The sequence below is a fragment of the Penaeus monodon genome, chromosome 44 (genome assembly GCF_015228065.2).
Source record: "Penaeus monodon isolate SGIC_2016 chromosome 44, NSTDA_Pmon_1, whole genome shotgun sequence".
In the NCBI taxonomy this organism is placed as follows: domain Eukaryota; kingdom Metazoa; phylum Arthropoda; class Malacostraca; order Decapoda; family Penaeidae; genus Penaeus; species Penaeus monodon.
The window spans coordinates 4,194,752-4,214,449 of NC_051429.1; the positions used below are offsets into that span (position 1 = coordinate 4,194,752).

General features: G+C 38.2%; 1 protein-coding gene across 1 annotated transcript in view; it reads right to left on the bottom strand.

Moving 5' to 3' along the window:
• Positions 1–16,637: 16,637 nt before the first annotated feature.
• Positions 16,638–19,698, bottom strand: part of LOC119568458 (gastrula zinc finger protein XlCGF67.1-like) — a gene marked incomplete in the record, with an annotated part of 14,445 nt that continues 11,384 nt past the window's right edge. The window contains 1 exon segment of the mRNA XM_037916990.1: positions 16,638–17,592. Within this exon segment, the coding sequence (XP_037772918.1) occupies positions 17,014–17,583 (570 nt within the window).

Here is a 19,698-nt window from a genome sequence, read left to right on the forward strand (position 1 = left end):
GTGTGTTTCCATAGTGTGTTGTACGACTCCTAATAAAGAGTCACGCCGTTATACCAGGATCACTACCCCTGCAAAGCCATTATAATAGGGTTATAGACCCGTTATACCTACACCAATATTGCAAAGATTAGCTTTTGCAGACATGACCTGTGAGGTCTCCGACCTTCCCCCCCCCTCCCCCCATCCTGTACTGCAACTCCAGTGAACGGCTTCGCGAAACCTCTCGTCGTTCACTCCAGGAGGTATAAAACCTATTTAGATATCTCTTCTCACCTCCACCTCTCCCACAGGCCTGGAATAATCTAATGGTTAGACAAAAGGAACTCGAGGTGGCAACACTCCTGTAGGAGCCACGGCGTGGCGAAGTTTTGCCCTCCCCACGCGTGGGAAACTATGAGGGGGGGACTATTTCATTACAAAGAGTTCCCTTGCATCTCGGGACAGAATGCAGGACCTGGACTTCGGTCGCTGGCACTTCGCCGAAGCCCAGGGCAAGCCACTTATCCCGCGAGTGAGGAGGATGCCTGCACATGGTGTTGCCACAAGCGGCTACCGTTTTTATATTTGTATATTTCTTTTAAATAAACATATGTATTTGTATTTCGGCACCAGTCACTCCTAAACAATAACAATAAGAAAGTCATTGGGGTTCTAATCCTTTTTTGTGTATTTTAAGTATTTATTATATTAAGTTATATTCTTTTTTAAGTCTCCATGATTTTATTCATTTTAATTCAGTGCTTTAATAATTTATTTTACTTTTCTTTATAGTTTTATTGGATTTTATTCATTTTCCGATGTTTTTCTTAACAAGCTCATTTATTATTTTTATTACGTCAGTAACTTTTTAGTACTTTTATTATATGAATATTATGATTGTATATTTTAGACATTCTTTTAACGTAGTTAACGTAGCCTCCGGGCTAGTACAGTTGTAACGTGTCGGCCTCTCATCCGAGGGGTCGGCGGTTCGCGCCCCGCCCAGGCGCGAGAAGTTGCAACTGTCGCCCGGAGGTTACTGCTGTGGTTGGGCACCACGGGGGGCAAGGACTCGGTTCGGCCGAGTCAGCAGCAGCTGACACACGTGAGCAAAATCAAGCAGATAGTATGTCACACCAAGAATATCCATTGTATCAAATGGAATCCAAACCAAACTTTAAAACTTTAAACTTTAAACTATTTTAAAAGTCTAAGAAAGAACCATTCTGTACAAAAGTCTCCCGCGTACGAGTTAACGTGGGGAGGCCTAAAACAAGAGCCGGGGGATTCGGGGATTGATCTTTGTCCTGTCTGCAACTAAGTAGTCTCCAGAATGGGTCCTTCCTTAAGATAAGTGGTTGTGTTGATATATTTTACACAGGAAGTGAGAAACATTTGTGGAGATATTTATTCGGAAAGTGACCCTAGTGATTTGGTGCCTTTTATCGTATTTTTACCGTTTACTGTTTTACTGTGCCAGTGATTTCTATGTTCGTGTTTTCAAGTGTTTCTGTGTTACTGTGCCAGTGCTTTTATGTTTCGATATTTTTACTGTCCGTTTTATTTTAATAAATGTTTTATCAGTTATACTTTCATATTACCGTCTCCCTCGCAAATTGTAAAAGGAAAAAGGATCTATTCATTGAACCCGTTAACCAGTCCTTTTCTAGTCATTAATTACTCTACCCATTGCGTTGCAGAGTTCTCCCCGCACACGCCTCTCCTCGGCTTTATTTCACGCTTACCGACCTTTATATTTTCGCACCCAACACCTACACCGTACTCACTCACCAATTCCTTTGCCCAGCTTAGACAACTAATCACAAACTCAACCACCCTTCCCTAACATTAACTATAGTGCTACATGACCTTAGATGTCTAGCACATTTCTCTTGCTTTTAACCATTAACCATTAACCACCTACACCGTACACACACGCTACATTCACGCTTACCCAATCTATCGCTCCTTTCCTCATTTAATCTTCTACACTATTCCCCTTCTTACAACCACATACTCGTTCCCATACGATAACTAAATGGGTGGTGACAGTGACGCTACTTTTTACATTTTCTTTGCGAAATATAATTGTATCAGTTCACTACACAACCCCTCTCCCCCCCCTTATCCTCCTCAACCTTGTTTCCCTTTAGTCTCCCCTACCTCCCTTTTACTCTCTTCAAGATTTTCCCCCTCTCCCTCTTCCTCTTCTTCACGTATCATCCTGACTCCTGTACCCTATTTACTCTACTCGCTATCCTTCGTCTCTCCTAAATACTCGTTCTCTTGCTCTCACTTCTTCGCTCATCTCTTTCGTTCCCTTTCCTTTAATTTCCCCCTTTCCCTTTCTAATATTGCGTTCCTCCTTACTTTCTACCATGCTGATTTCGTTTTCTCTTCCTTGTTCCTTCGTTATGCTATTTTATACTTTTCTCTCGTTTTCTCTCTCATTTCTCTTATTCACTTCTTTCGTTCATTTTCTCTCTTCTCTTCTACTTCGCGATTTACGTTATTCTGTTTTTCTCTTCTCCCATACTAATCTCCTCGCTTTCTACTTTTTCTCTTCCGCCGTTGACCTCTCATCTCCATCTCTCGGCTCCCTTTAATTTCTCTCCTTTTCGTCCTTTTTCTTGAGCTTTCGTCCTCACACCTACCCCCCATCCTCTACCCTAATACCCTACCAGTCCCCTCGACACCCTTGATACCTGAATCCCGAATCCTGAGTCCCGAATCCTGAATCCTGAATCCCGAACCGAACTTGGGTAATCCAGCGGGCGGCGCTCAAACACGCTGGAGAGGATTCCCGCCCACACAACCTACACTCAACACTGTTATTACTACCAAACCATGTATTCTTTGATAAACAAATGTGCAAATAAAACTTACAATTGTCGTTTCCCGAGTTTCCTCTTGAGTTTGAACGCTTCGACCCCATAGGTGGCGAATAAGCCTTAACGAATGCAGTTATTTGCGAGTTTTTATCGGCCCTTTTCTAGTAATGTCTTATTTTTTTGAGGGGGATCTAAATGTTTTTTCATTCTTCTTACCCATTCATTTCTTTCTAGGTTTTTAGATTTTAACACCGAATCCCCCCCCCCCCCCAATGTTATAGAATTCGTTCAAAGTTATTTTGGGATTTTTATATTAAGAAATTGCTTTAAAATCCCAATTTTATTTATTATCATTATCTATCTTGATAATTGTTTTAGAGCTCTAAATATTTTATTTCTGTTTTTTTTCTGTTTTTTTTATAGTCGGCTGCCACGTCACCATCTTAATCATTTATAATATGAAGTATTGGAGGCTCACAGAGGACACTAGGGATATTCCATGAATCACCGATAGATTTCCCTTATTTTAGTTGTTGTTTCACATATCAAATGTACTGTTTTATTTATTTTTCTTACTGTGTTTTTACCGTTCAGTTTTATTGTAAGCTTTAATTTTTCTATTGTTATTCTTAATCCTTTTACTTCTATTTATTGGTGAATTTTTTTTAAAGAAGTTTCATGTTCGCTTTTTGAATTTAAAAAATGTTAAAATAACTGTCGCCACGATGACGTGGCCCAGCTGTATAAATACCCCTGTAAAATAAACCCGTAAGGGAGTTGTCTCTGGACACGGTGTTTGACTGTACCCCCCTGGATTACCCTATACTGAGGCGTCGCTGGAGCAGCAAGCAGAGAACATCATTAGGACAGATATTTCTAACAGGTCCGAGGAGGGGTTAGGGAAAAAAATGTTTATTAAGCATATCCCATGCCGGGATATTCATGTTTTTTTCTTTTTCAAAAAATGCTACACTTGAAAACATTAAATCTCAATTATGCATTACTTTCTACATATTGACGATAGAGCTAGTTCAATCTTATTACCTAGCTCGTCACTGACTTTCCCTTTTAATGTGTTCTGTGTATTTAAGATAAGACAAGGTGGTATTAATCCGTGATTAACCAGCTAATCGTGCTATAGATGCAGTTCTATGTTATTGGTTCTCGATCGTTGCCTGTACGCACACGTACGCACGTGCACGCGCGAACACATACACACGCACGCACGCAGGCACACAAACACACACACACGCACATACACACATACACGCACATACACACATACACACGCAGGCACACACACACATACACACACATACGCACGCACGCAGGCGCACGCACGCGCACACACACACGCACGAACAGATACGCACACGTACGCACGCGCACACACGCACGCACCCACACACACATACACATATCCGTACACACGCACTCAGATCGAAAAGTAAATGACAAAAGAGCGGTGTATATATTACTTGTACCTAATGTTATAATCATCTTAACCTTAGCTTTCCGTGATAGCTTACTCTAACATCGCCTGCCTACGTTGCAAGTGTATTCATGTTTTCATTTATTTAAAGTCTTTTTTTTCTTGGTATTTCTCCATTCTTTTGCCATTAAAGGTAGAGTATTAGTATTAGAAAGTTTTGTTTATATCTGCGTTTGTAAAGTTGGCGTCCGTTGAGTGTGAGATTAAAAATTAAAGGTTCTATTTTCATTCTCTCCTACGGTTAGTCGCGTGTTGGTTCAGCTGGCGATAGTTTTTCAAGGTTTCGGAATTAGGCGAGCTATCCGCGCTGTCGAAGTGAGTTTATTGAAATAATTGCTGTTGTCATTTTCTGACTGTCTTTTGGTATTTAAAGAAGCTGAAGGATAAAGGTAAGCTGTGAAACAAAGTGAGAAATTTAAGATTGAAATAGTATGGAAAAGGTTTGGCCGTCATGGTGTGACATGCATGAAAATATATGACTATATTTCTCCGCCTCCCAAGCTTAGTGCCTAAGCTGTGAATTGATAAATTTTAGTTTGGTAATAACAACGACAATAAAACAAAACAAAACTAGATATCGTTGTAAAACTAGAAATGCATTCCCATTTTCCCCATTTCTAATGTATTAGAGTGAAGCCACATGCACGGTGAGTAAAAAATCATTTTAAAAGCTTTAAAGACCTTTAAATCTCGTCTCGTGTGTTTCCATAGTGTGTTGTACGACTCCTAATAAAGAGTCACGCCGTTATACCAGGATGACTACCCCTGCAAAGCCATTATAATAGGGGTTCTAGACCCGTTATACCTACACTAATATTGCAAAGATTAGCTTTTGTAGACATGACCTGTGAGGTCTCCGACCTTCCCCCCCCCCTCCCCCCATCCTGTACTGCAACTGTAGTGAACGGCTTCGCGAAACCTCTCGTCGTTCACTCCGGGAGGTATAAAACCTATTTAGATATCTCTTCTCACCTCCACCTCTCCCACAGGCCTGGAATAATCTAATGGTTAGAACAAAAGGAACTCGAGGTGGCACACTCCTGTAGGAGCCACGGCGTGGCGAAGTTTTGCCCTCCCCACGCGTGGGAAACTATGAGGGGGGACTATTTCATTACAAAGAGTTCCCTTGCATCTCGGGACAGAATGCAGGACCTGGACTTCGGTCGCTGGCACTTCGCCGAAGCCCAGGCAAGCCACTTATCCCGCGAGTGAGGAGGATGCCCGCACATGGTGTTGCCACAAGCGGCTACCGTTTTTATATTTGTATATTTCTTTTAAATAAACATATGTATTTGTATTTCGGCACCAGTCACTCTTAAACAATAACAATAAGAAAGTCATTGGGTCGAATCCTTTTTTGTGTATTTTAAGTATTTATTATATTAAGTTATATCTTTTTTTAAGTCTCCACGATTTTATTCATTTTAATTCAGTGCTTTAATAATTTATTTTTTCTTTTCTTTTATAGAATTTTATTGGATTTTATTAATTTTCCGATTTTTTTTTAAAAGCTCATTTATTTATTTGATGTTGCGTTAGTAACTTTTTAGTACTTTTATTATATGAATATTATAATTTTATATTTTAGACATTCTTTTAACGTAGTTTTAATTATTTTAAAAGTCTAAGAAAGAACCATTCTGTACAAAAGTCTGCCGCGTACGAGTTAACGTGGGGAGGCCTAAAACAAGAGCCGGGGGATTCGGGGATTGGTCTTCGTCCTGCCTGCAACTAAGGAGTCCCCGGAATGGGTCCTTCCTTAAGATAAGTGGTCGTGGTGATATATTTACACAGGAAGTGAGAAACATTTGTGGAGATATTTATTCGGAAAGTGACCCTAGTGATTTGGTGCCTTTTATCGTATTTTACCGTTTACTGTTTTACTGTGCCAGTGATTTCTATGTTCGTGTTTTCAAGTGTTTCTGTGTTACTGTGCCAGTGCTTTTATGTTTCGATATTTTACTGTCCGTTTTATTTTAATAAATGTTTTATCAGTTATACTTTCATATTATCGTCTCCCTCGCAAATTGTAAAAGGAAAAGGGATCTATTCATTGAACCCGTTAACCAGTCCTTTTCTAGTCATTAATTACTCTACCCATTGCGTTGCAGAGTTCTCCCCGCACACGCCTCTCCTCGGCTTTATTTCACGCTTACCGACCTTTATATTTTCGCACCCAACACCTACACCGTACTCACTCACCAATTCCTTTGCCCAGCTTAGACAACTAATCACAAACTCAACCACCCTTCCCTAACATTAACTATAGTGCTACATGACCTTAGATGTCTAGCACATTTCTCTTGCTTTTAACCATTAACCATTAACCACCTACACCGTACACACACGCTACATTCACGCTTACCCAATCTATCGCTCCTTTCCTCATTTAATCTTCTACACTATTCCCCTTCTTACAACCACATACTCGTTCCCATATGATAACTAAATGGGTGGTGACAGTGACGCTACTTTTTACATTTTCTTTGCGAAATATAATTGTATCAGTTCACTACACAACCCCTCTCCCCCCCCTTATCCTCCTCAACCTTGTTTCCCTTAGTCTCCCCTACCTCCCTTTTACTCTCTTCTCCAACCTTTTCCCCCTCTCCCTCTTCCTCTTCTTCACGTATCATCCTGACTCCTGTGCCCTATTTACTCTACTCGCTATCCTTCGTCTCTCCTAAATACTCGTTCTCTTGCTCTCACTTCTTCGCTCATCTCTTTCGTTCCCTTTCCTTTAATTTCCCCTTTCCCTTCCTAATATTTCTTCCCTCCTTACTTTCTACCATGCTGATTTCGTTTTCTCTTCCTTGTTCCTTCGTTATGCTATTTTATACTTTTCTCTCGTTTTCTCTCTCATTTCTCTTATTCACTTCTTTCGTTCATTTTCTCTCTTCTCTTCTACTTCGCGATTTACGTTATTCTGTTTTTCTCTTCTCCCGTACTAATCTCCTCGCTTTCTACTTTTTCTACTCCGCCGTTGACCTCTCATCTCCATCTCTCGGCTCCCTTTAATTTCTCTCCTTTTCGTCCTTTTTCTTGAGCTTTCGTCCTCACACCTACCCCCCATCCTCTACCCTAATACCCTACCAGTCCCCTCGACACCCTTGATACCTGAATCCCGAATCCTGAATCCCGAACCGAACTTGGGTAATTCAGCGGGCGGCGCTCAAACACGCTGGAGATGGATTCCCGCCCACACAACCTACACTCAACACTGTTATTACTGCCAAATCATGTATTCTTTGATAAACAAATATGCAAATAAAACTTACAATTGTCGTTTCCCGAGTTTCCTCTTGAGCTTCACACCCACAAGCACACACCCACAAGCACACACAAACTCAAACACACACACAACACAAACATACAGACAAACACACACACAAACATACAGACAAACACACACACACATACACAGACACACACACACACACACAAGCACACACACACACACAAGCACACACAAAAGCACACACACAAGCACACACACAAACATACAGACAAATACACACAAACATACAGACAAACATACACAAACATACAGACAAACACACACACTCAAACGCACACACACACAAACAAACGACAAGAAAGACACACGCACACACAAACACACAGTCACACACACAGGCATGCGCACACATACAACAATATGTGTACACACACACACACACAGGCATACGCACATGCACAACCACATGTGCACACACACAAACAAACTCACATATGCACACAAACAAACACACACACACACACAAACACACACACACACAAACACCTACACACACAAACACACACGCACACACAAACCACACCCAAACACACACATAAACAAACAAAAACACGCACACACAAAAAAAAACACACACACACACACACATAAATACATACACACACAAACAAACACAAACACACACTGAAATACACACACATATATTGTAAAGGAATGACATTATCGTATTTAAAAGATCGCTAATGGGATATATTAGCAAGATATTGTGTGACAAATAAGCATGCGACTTGCAATTCGGACAGTAGAAGTTCTTAGGTGTTCAGGTGTTCAGAGGTTCAGCTTCACGTCTCGTGACGTGGGTCCACTAAGTAGGGGTTCATTGTCTCTTTATAGTCGCTCTCGAGCATCCATACATCGTAAGGGCTAATTAATCAGTTTATTGGGATTGACGAAGAAGTCTGGGTTTCCTTTTGGATTCATATGTGTGCATAGAGTTTAATGTTTACTTTGAATCAGGTAAGTGAACGTAAAAGTTCATTATTTTCTGGGATTTATCCCTGAGAGCAGGGGAAGTGGAACTCGAAATGAAGCAAACTATAAATCTGTGAAAGAGGGGGGGGGGGATGGGAAGGAAAGTAAATTTGTGTGCGAAATGTTGTGTATACATTTTTGGAGTGTACTAAATAGACGAGGGTGAATTAGGTTTCCATTTAGCTCGAGACGAAACGAGGCCCATTGATAAGAACCTAATTATTCACAAGGGGCGCAGTGAGTAGGGTTGGTAGTCTCTGGGTTTGCCAAACCATATTCACTGTATGTTTCGCGGGAGCCAGATAAAAGCCAGGTATAAGGCAGGCACTGGGCAGGCACAGGCCTGCCTCCCCTCATCGTCCTTGGGGCCTGGAGATAAGAGCGAGTTACAAAAATTACAGGTAGAAGCTGAAAACCAGAAAGTACGACTCGCTCACAAACTTGAAATGGTGAAAATCCGTGCCAGTAATAACGCCTCCATCACCCCAGTATTCAGTGAGGATTCTGTGAGACCTAGCTTTCCTGTATGTCTTGATGGTGAAGATATTTCTTTATATGTAATAAGGTTTGAAAGAGTAGCTGATCTTTTGAATTTAAAGAAGGGAAGCTATGCTGTGAGGTTAGGCAGCCTTTTGACAGGGAAAGCAGTAGATGTTTATGCAAGTTTGTCGCTTAAGGTAACTAAAGGTTATGAGCTATGGAAAAAATGTCTTCTTGATAGTTTTGCTAAAACTCCAGATGGTTACAGAGTTGACTTCCACTCTGCTAAAGTCAAAGTTAGTGAAATAGTTTGTAAATAAATTAGGAAGGATGCTCGATTTTATGGGTGGAGGCCAGTAACATAGAGAAATCTTATGAGAATTCACATTCTTTTATGATATTAGACCAGCTAAAGTATTGCGTTTCCCGGATATTGGCATGTTTCTGAGAGAGAACCACGTCTACTCCTGATGAAGCTGGAGACGAAACGTATTTACACACACACAAACACACACATACACACATAAGCACACACACACACAAACACCCACACATACAAACACAAACATCTATGATATTAGACCAGCTAAAGTCTTGCGTTTCCCCAGATATTGGCATGTTTCTGAGAGAGAACCACATCTACTCCTGATGAAGCTGTGAGGTTTGCAGGTACTTGAACTTCTGCTCATGGATCTTACCCGAAATGGAACACCAGTCTACACAGAGGTAAGAGGATGGTTCAGACCAAACAATTGGATCCAGAGGAAGCTGAGGAGAAAGCCCCGAGATCTAAAGTAACATGTCATGGTTGTGGTGAAGTCAGGCACATCAAACCACATTGCCCTAAAAACAATCTAGTTATACCATCAATTTTTCATTATGACGACAACTCGCGTCATAAATTCTTAACTTGTGGCACCATCAATGGTTCTTGGGTCTCCGAGATTCTGGCTGTTCTTGCGTTATTGAACAAGTACTCCAGGATGTTGACCTGCCATCATGTCAGTGGACTAGAGTTTCTTATTATCTTGGGCATACAGACACTTTCCCTCTAGTTAAATGTTTCATTCGATGTCCATATTATGTTGGATGAGTTAAAGCTGTAAGGGCAGAAATCAAAGTTTGCTCTGTGTTAATCGGGAACATTCCAGGTGTTTAAAAGATCATAACCCTGATGCTGTTACTAGTAAATCTACTACCAGTTGAGCTGTGTCTGACCATATTGAAACTATACCGTGTACTGTACCAGTTACACAAATGACTAATGTTACTGATGAATATGTTGAAGCAGTTGAAACTAGATCATGTAAAATTAAGAGAGTCCATCCTCTAGTATTAGTGAAGTTAGAAGCTCTCAGTATCACACCTTTGGAATTGGTCAAACTCCAGTCAACTTGTCCATCTTTGTCAGGTGTCAGGAGCAAAGCTAATGCTGGGGAAACAGAAAACATGCGCGATGGCTGGTGTGTATAAGTATGAGGTAATGAATGGTTTAATCTATCGCTCCTGCGTGAATTTCAGATTTCGTGGAAGGGTTGGCAAAACCTCTCTGGTTGTAGCTGCTGACTGTCGGAAGATAATTCTCAGTCTGGCGCATGAAAGTCCACTTGCAAGCCATTTCTCACACTGCAAGGTAAGGGAACATTTTATTGGCCTGGAATGGGTGCTGATATCAAAGACTACTGCAGATCTTGTGAGAAGTGCCAGAGAATGTCCAGTAAAGTCTGAATAAAGCCTGTCCCATTGCAGCCAAAACCTTTTATGACAAACTTTTCTCATGTTGCGATCGACATTGTTGGAACATTAACTCCTGCATCTTCCCAGGGTCCGAAATATATCCTAACATTCATAGATTTTGCCACTGAGATTATAAGAGCTAAAAGATACCCAATCCCCATCCATCTCCAGTCTCAATTCAGAGAGGAAGTAGATGAATTGTATGAACAAGGCATTATAAGACTGTCCTCTCCCCCTACTGTTCCCCAGTAGTAATGGTTAAGAAGGCCAATGGGACATAGTGCATGGCTATTGATTTTCGTGCAATTAATTTGATCACTGTATTTCATGCTGAACCATCCTGTAGTTTGCAGGAGCACGATACTTTTCAGAAATAGATTTGACAAAAGCACATCAGATTCCACTCTCCGAAAGTGCTATGCCTTTAATATCTTTTCCTACCCACAGAGGCCTCATGGAATTCATGAGACTCCCCTTTGGTTGAGTGACAGCAGGTGCTACATATATCTGACTCATGAAATTGGTATTATCTGGACTGAGTAACATTGCCTTTTATTTGGATGATATTTTCATATATGGTAGTACAAGGAAAAAAACATATGAAAGCATTAGTAAATGTCCTGGAACATTTAAGAAAGTACAACTTCACAGCCAGATTGTCAAAATGTAGATCTGGTTTTCCTTCAGTTGAACATTTGTGATTTATTGTTGATGGCCAGATTTTAAAACCTCAGTACAATAAGATTGTGGCACTGCTTAAGGTACCCTTACCTAAGACTAAGAAGGCTTTGAGGAAATTTCTCGGGATGATTTCATTTTATAGACTGTCATACCTAATGTTTCAAACCTCACAAGTCCCCTATCAGATATGCTCAGAAGGAATGTTCAGGAACCTTTCATTGGAGTGATGAGAACGAGAGCAAATTTGAACAGCTTAAGCAATATATGACCACTAAACCCATCCTAAAATTGCCGGATTTTAATGTTCCCTTTGCCCTCAGGACTGATGCGTCTATGGTGTTGGGGCGATGTTACTGCAGAATGTTGACGATGTTCCTTACCCTGTGGCATACGCAAGCAGGAAGTTGCTAGAGCGGGAGAGACGCTATTCAACTGTGGAAAGAGGATGTCTAGCCATAGTGTTCGGGGTTACGAGATTCCAGGACTATCTTGCAGGTAGAGTTCATATTAGAAGTAGATCATAAACTGTTAATTTATATAAACAGTGCCAAATCTAGCAGCAACAGCATTGTCCATTGGTCTTTGTGCCTACAGTTCTACAGATATTGTATAGGTCACATTGCAGGTAAAGACAATACAGGAGCTGACTTATTAAGCAGATATCCTTTGTAAATAACTAGTCATTCTTATATCTATCCTGGGCTAGATACTTGTTGGGGGACACGTGTGGAGGAATGACATTATCGTATTTAAAAGATCGCTAATGGGAGATATTAGCAAGATGTTGTGTGACAAATAAGCGAGGGACTTTTAATTTGGACAGTAGATGGTTAAGGGTGTTCAGGCGTTCAGGATGCACAAGGGATCTCTGTAGAGATTTCCAGCCATTAGAATAATTAAATTATGCTAATGATGTTTGTTCCATGCAGGAAGTGTATCGCCATTGATGAGAACGTTACTATATATAATAGCAGGGCTATTTATGAGAATGTTCCTTTAAATGGTAGAGGGATATTATGAGAACATTCCTATAAATAATAGCAGGGATATTGATGAAAACATCACTATAAATGATGGATTATTAATGAGAATGTTCCTATAAATAATAGCATGGCTATTGATGAGAAGGTTACTGTAGATGATAATGTAGAAATGGTTTCACAGATACCAATTAAATATGAGGGGAAAAGGAGTGTCAGAAACCATGCAGAATGCGAGTTTAGGAGAATATGTGAAATTAGTAGACATGTCTCCTGGAGAAGCCAAAACTCAGATAGCATATAGTATACATATAGATATAGTCTTGAATATAGATAGTGTTGATATATACATATGGATATAGTGTTGATTATAGATATATAAATATAGCTATAGATATATATATAGATATAGATAGTGTTGCATATAGATATAAATATAAATATAGATATAAATATATATAGAGATAGATATAAATATAGATATACGTATAAATATATGTAGATATAAAAATAAATAACAAATATAGATATAAATATGAATATCAAAAATGAATATAGATACACATATAAACATAAATATAGATGTAGATATAGATATAATGTAGATATAGATATAATGTAGATATAGATATAATGTAGATATAGATATAATGTAGATATAGATATAATGTAGCTATAGATATAATGTAGATAGAGATGTATAATGGATAGAGAGAGATGTATATAGATAAATGTATATAGAGAGAATATATAAATGTATATTCTTCTTCTTTTAACGGTAGATTCATGTCTGAGCCGCCGTGGTCACAGCATGATACTTAATTGTAGTTTTCATGTTGTGATGCTCTTGGAGTGACTACGTGGTAGGGTCCCCAGTTCCTTTCCACGGAGAATGTATATACAGAATATAAATGTATAAGAGATGTATATAATATAATAATATAAATATAAATTTATATGATATAAATTAATTTGATATTATTTTGATAGATATAAATTTAGATAGTGTTGAATATAGATATATAAATATATGCATATATATATATTTATACATATACATATACATATATACTAGAGAAGATACTTTTGTGTAGTTCTTTCGTGGAGAACTACTGTGCCATTTTCCGAGGAGTAGAGGAAACCCAAAATTTTGTTTTGTGAGGGAAGTAATCTAACAATCCACCAGACCTTTTAAAGTTGAATTTAATAGTTATATTTCTTTACTATAAGTAAAGAAACAGACAAGCTAAAATGTTATCACTTCCCCCAAGTTTCAAAGGTCGATTCGAGATTCATAGGTTGAAGGCCACACTCCTGCCTAACCGATAGTCTGTAGTCTGTAGTGTTAGATATATGCGACCATTTTGTGTGTGCGTGTGTTTCTGCTTCTGTGTGTGTGTGTGTGTTTCTGCTTCTGTGTGTGTGTTTCTGCTTGTGTGTGTGTGTGTTTCTGCTTCTGTGTGTGTGTTTCTTCTTGTGTGTGTGTGTGTGTTTCTGCTTGTGTGCGTGTGTTTCTGCTTGTGTGTGCGTGTTTCTTCTTGTGTGTGTGTGTGTGTGTGTTTCTGCTTGTGTGCGTGTGTTTCTGCTTGTGTGTGCGTGTTTCTTCTGTGTGTGTTTCTGCTTGTGTGTGTGTGTCATCTGTGTGTGTTTGTGTGTGTGTTTCTGCTTCTGTGTGTATTTTTTTGTATGTTTCTTTTCTGTGTGTATTTTTGTATGTTTCTTCTTCTGTGTGTGTGTGTGTGTGTTTCTGCTTCTTTGTGCGCGTGTGTTTCTGTGTGATTCAGCTTGTGTGTATGTGTGTTTCTGCTTCTGTGTGTTTTTTTCTTCTGTGTGTTTTTTCTTCTGTGTGTTTTTTCTTGTATGTGTTTTTTATTTTCTTCTTCTGTATGTGTGTTTTTATTCTGTGTGTTTTTCTTTGTGTTTTTCTTGTGTGTTTTTTTTTCTTCTGTGTGTGTGTTTTTTCTTGTGTATATATTTCTGCTTCTGTGTGTGTGTGTGTGTGTGTGTGTGTGTGTGTGTGTGTGTGTGTGTGTGTGTGTGTGTGTGTGTGTGTGTGTGTGTGTGTTGTATGTGTGTGTCTGATTTTGTGTGAGTGTTTCTGCTTGTGTGTGTGTGTTTATTGCTTGTGGTTGTGTTTTCTGCTTTGTTGTGTTGTTTCTGTTGTTTCTTCTGTGTGTGTTTGTGTTTCTGCTTCTATGTGTGTTTGTTTGTGTTTCTGCTTCTGTGTGTATGTGTGTTTTCTTCTGTGTGTGTTGTTTTGTTCTGTGTGTGTGTGTGTGTGTGTTTCTGTCTGCTTTGTGTGTTTGTGTTTTTTTCTGTGTGTGTTATTCTTCTGTGTGTTTGTTTTTTCTTGTGTGTTTTTTTGCTTCGTGTGTGTGTGTTTTTCTGTGTTTTTCTTGTGGTGTTTGTTTCTGTGTGTTTGTTGTGTTGTGTGTGTTTCTGCTTCTGTGTTGTGTGTGTGTTTTTTGTGTTGTGCTGTTGTGTGTTTTTTTGGTGTCTGTGTGTGTGTTTTTTGCTTCGCTTTGTGTGTGTGTTTGTTTCTGTCGCTTCTGTGTGTGTTTTTTGTTGTTGTTGTTTTGTTTCTGCTGTGTGGTTTTTTGTTTGTTTTGTCGTGTGTTTGCTGTTTCTTGTGTGTTTTCTTGTGTGTGTGTGTTTTCTGCTTCTTGTGTGTGTGTTGTGTTTCTGCTTCTTGTTTTGTTGTCTGTGTGTGTTGTTGTTTTCGTTTGTGTGTGTTGTGTTTTCTGTTTCTGCTTCTGTGTGTGTGTGTTTGTTTGTGTGTGTGTTGTTCTTCTGTTGGTGTGTTTTTCTGCTCTGTTGTGGTGTGTGTGTTTCTGCCTTCTGTGTTGTTGTTGTGTGTGTGTTTTGATCTTTGTGTGGTGTGTGGTTTTGTTGTGTTCTGTTTGTGCTTCTGTGTTTGTTTTCTGCTTTGTGTGTGTGTGTTTTGTTCTTGTTGTGTGTTGTTTATTTTTTGTATTTGTTGTTTTCTTTTTGTGTGTGTGTTTTGTTGTGTTGTGTGATCTCTGGTGTTTTTTGCTGTGTGGTAATTTGTTTGTTGTGTATGTGTTCGCATCTTTTGTGTTTTATGTTTTGGGATGTATGCTCTTCTGTGTTATGATGTTGTTCTGCATTGGTTTTGTTTTTTTTGTATGTTCTGTTTGCTTAGTTCTGTTCTTTGTTTTTATTTTCTTGAGATGTTTTCTGTTTGTGTTTTTCTGTTTTGTTTGTTTTTCTTTATGATTTTTCACTCTGTTGTTTGTTTTGTGTTTCTTGTTGTTTCTTTTTATTTGTTTTTTTTCTTGGTTTTTATCTGATTTGTTTTTTTGTGTTTTTGTTTTTGTGTGTTGTTTTTTGTTTTTTTTGTTTTTGTTTTATGTATCTTTTTCTTTATATTTTCTATTTATATTTCTCTTTATGTGTGTTTTTTGAAAAATTAGATTATAAAAAAGAAACCTAGGAATCCAATAGACATAAAAATAACTCACATTCTATGTCTTTGGGGACATAACCTTATTTTTGAAATCCTCTACACTATTAGATCTAAAAATTTTAGTAAACATTTGCACGTGTCACGATTATTGACAAAAAGTGAAAAACCGTGGTAGAGCAGCAGTGGAAAATACCACGATGATGGAACACCATACGAGTGATAGGCTGATGAAGGTTGATCCAATGTCAGTCACAGTTTTCTGCTGGACGTCGTTTGAGAAAGATCTGAGGAAGTAACCATGGCCTCTGTGCTTCAGTGACTGATTTAAATCCATATTTTCTTGTAAACTGTGTAACATATTAAAATTGGTATATTTATATTTAAATTATTTTCATGTAATAAAGAAAAAGTAAAACACGGAAAATTTTGAGCATTAGTTTACTTTTTATATTACAGGAACTATGATTTTAATATTCTTAAAGTAATCATTAATTGACGTGAAGGAAAATGTTTTCCTGCTTTCTAAAAAATCTAACATTCTTTTAATTTAACTAGATTTCCATATAAATACATACATGTAAATATGTATATATCAATATATATACATGCAAATATGCCTATATCTACACACACACACATGTATGTATATATATACATATATATACACATATATACATATATATACATATATGTAAATCTATATATATACACATATATATATACATATATGTAAATATATATATATATATTTATAATATATATTATCTATATATATAAAATATATTTATACACATACATATATATGTGTATGTGTGTGTTTTGCTCTTATGACAAGAATTAAATGTTTAGAATATCATGCACAGCATAAATCAGGAAATAAGATCCTCCAAAATTTAGGACAATTTTTCTCCAAAAATGTCCAGTGAGATTACATGCATAATATTTCATGTAATCTCACATTCCCCCTTGGGACATCTCTAGGTGAGAGCATATACATATATATATATACTTTTAGATAGCCTGTGACCTTTATGTACAAATATATATACCGGAAGTTATTGCAAACCTCACAGGTGTTTGGATTCTCCTTTGTATGTACTCCCATGTGAGGCCTGAGTCAACGATTATATGAGTTATCATTTCATAAATGGCTTCTCTCTTGTATGTATTCTCATGTGCCTCACCATAATCTGTTTCTGTGAGAATGCCTTACTGCAAATCTCACACCTGTAAGGCTTCTCCTTTGTATGTACTCGCATGTGCCTTACAAGTGTACATTTCTCAGTGAAGGCCTTACTGCAAATCTCACAGCTATATGGCTTTTCCTTTGTATGTACTCTCATGTGCCTCACCAGGTGACTTTTCACAGAAAATGTCTTATTGCAAATCTCACAACAGTATGGCTTCCCCTTCCCAACCACAAATGGCACTCTCAACATGTCATTACGTTTCTGAACCAGGTTACACAATTCCTTCGTCTTTGCTTCGTGTCTTTGGTCGTGAAGATTATGAAAGACGTGATATTCACGTTTCACTTTCACGTCACTCACTTCATCCCTCATTTCATCTCCATAATCAAGTGGTTCCTCCTTAATGTCTAGATATGTCTCTTCGGTAACACTGTCGATGGGCTCCTCTTTGATACTGACTCCTGTGCTAAACGTTTCCTCATCTGTGAGTGGGTCCTGAGGCACGATGAAGCTCATTGTCACCCTGTAAATTGTAAATGGGGAAAAAATCAATAAAAGATTGCATTTAAATAGGACAGGAAAATAGAACAAGGAAATCAGACTACATTAATGACATTCCTAATTATATAAATACTAAAGTGATCATAAATAGATAGAATTGTAGTAGTCTTTTTAACCAAAAATGGTAACTGGCCGCTCTTGTACTTTCAGCTCAATTTTAAATTTTGATTCTGTTTCGTGGATTATCAAGTTGGAAACTTGATAATATAAATGATATATAACCTTGCTTAGTATTTGGGAGTTTTTATTATTAGCTTCACTGTTTCTATTTTTCTTGAATTGGACATAAAATGCAATAAGAAGCATTGAAAGTTTCAGGTAAATTAACAAGGAAAAGGTTTTGCTAAAAAGACCCTCCTTTGTCTGGCCTCGCTTTGATTGTGGTTCCTGTTGCTTCCTTCCTTCAACCTTTACTTGACCAATTCATTGCAGTTTTCATAATTTCCACTCTCTCTCATCCCGTTTTCTTTTCTTCTTTTTTTCTTTTTTTATAGTAAATGATTTTTCAAGCAATTTCATTTTTAAATGTAACTTGATTTTTTCCCAGTCTAATTACCCACTTATCAGGAAAATAGTGTTTGATTATATTAAAATTCAACTTCATTTGGCTTATTTATTACAGAATATGGCCCGTGTTCCTTGACTGAGTATGGACAACAGGGGTGAGAATCGTTCTACACGAAGAATAAAATAACCGAAAGGGTGAAAGTAGCAAGGTCTACTGTGCAGGAGATAATTAAGAAGCACAAAGAAACAGGAAGAGTGAAAGACAGGGAAAAAAACAGGACAGGAAGAAAAAAAATGAGAGGACACAGTCGTTATAAAAGTTGCCTTACATGACAGAAGGAAGATTTTAGCCAATGAGCTCAGGAAGAAATCTTGAATAGGCTCGAGTGAGAGAACAGTGAGAAGACTTCCAGAGAGTGTGGGGCCAAGAAGATGCTATTATTGACTGAACAGGAAGAAGAGACTTGAATGGGCAATTGCACACAGAGGTTTCGACTGGGAAGAAGTGCTTTTAATAAAGGACTGGCTTGTATCAGAAAAGGAGAGAAATACCTTCCTGAATCCCACAGTTAAGCATGGTGGTGTTAGTATCATAATCTTAGGCTGCATTGCTAGCAAAAGTGCTGGCCGATTGCACAAAATCAATGGAACAGTTACCAGAGTATTACATAAAAAATCTTAAATTACTGAGCAATTCCACATCTAATCCAGTATTCTGAGGATATTGAAGCAGTATCCCAGACGGCCAATTTTCGCTACCACATTGCACAGACTGTGAAGAACTGGATGATCAAATATAATAGTTTTGGAATAGTTATAGTCCTGATAGGAACCCAGTCGATCATGTTTGTGATTATATTACAAAGAAAATATATGCATGTATATAAATACAAAAATATACATTTATAAATATATCAATATAAATATACATATAAATAAATAAATAAATATACATATAAAAATATATAAATATAAATAGATAGATAACCAGAAAGAGAAAGAGAGAGAGAGAGACAAAGAGAAAGCGAGAGAGAGACAAGGAGAAAGCGAGAGAGAGACGAAAAGAGAGTGAGAGAGAGAGAGACAAAAAGAGTGAGAGAGAGACAAAGAGAGAGAGAGAGAGAAACAAAGAGAAAGAGAGAAGAGAGAGAGACAAAGAGAAAGAGAGAGAGACAAAGAGAAAGAGAGAGAGAGAAAAAAAAAGAGAGAGAGGGAGAGAGAGACAGAGACAAAGAGCAAAGAGATGAGAGAGAGAGAGAAAAAGAGACAAAGAGAAAGAGAGAAAAAGAGAGAGAGAGAGAGAGACAAAAAAGAAGAGAGAGACAAAAAGAGAGAGAGAGAGAGGACAAAAAAAAAAGGGGGGGAGAGAGGGGGGAGAGGAGAAAAAAAAGGAGAAAAGAGAGGAGAGAGAAGACAAAAAGAGAGGGGGAGAGGACAAAAAAGGAGAAGAGAGAGAGGACAAAAAGAAGAGAGAGAGAGAGAAGACAAAAGAGAGAGGAGAGAGAGAAGACAAAAAGAGAGAGAAGGGAGAGAGAGACAAAAAAGAGAAGAGAGAGAGAGAGG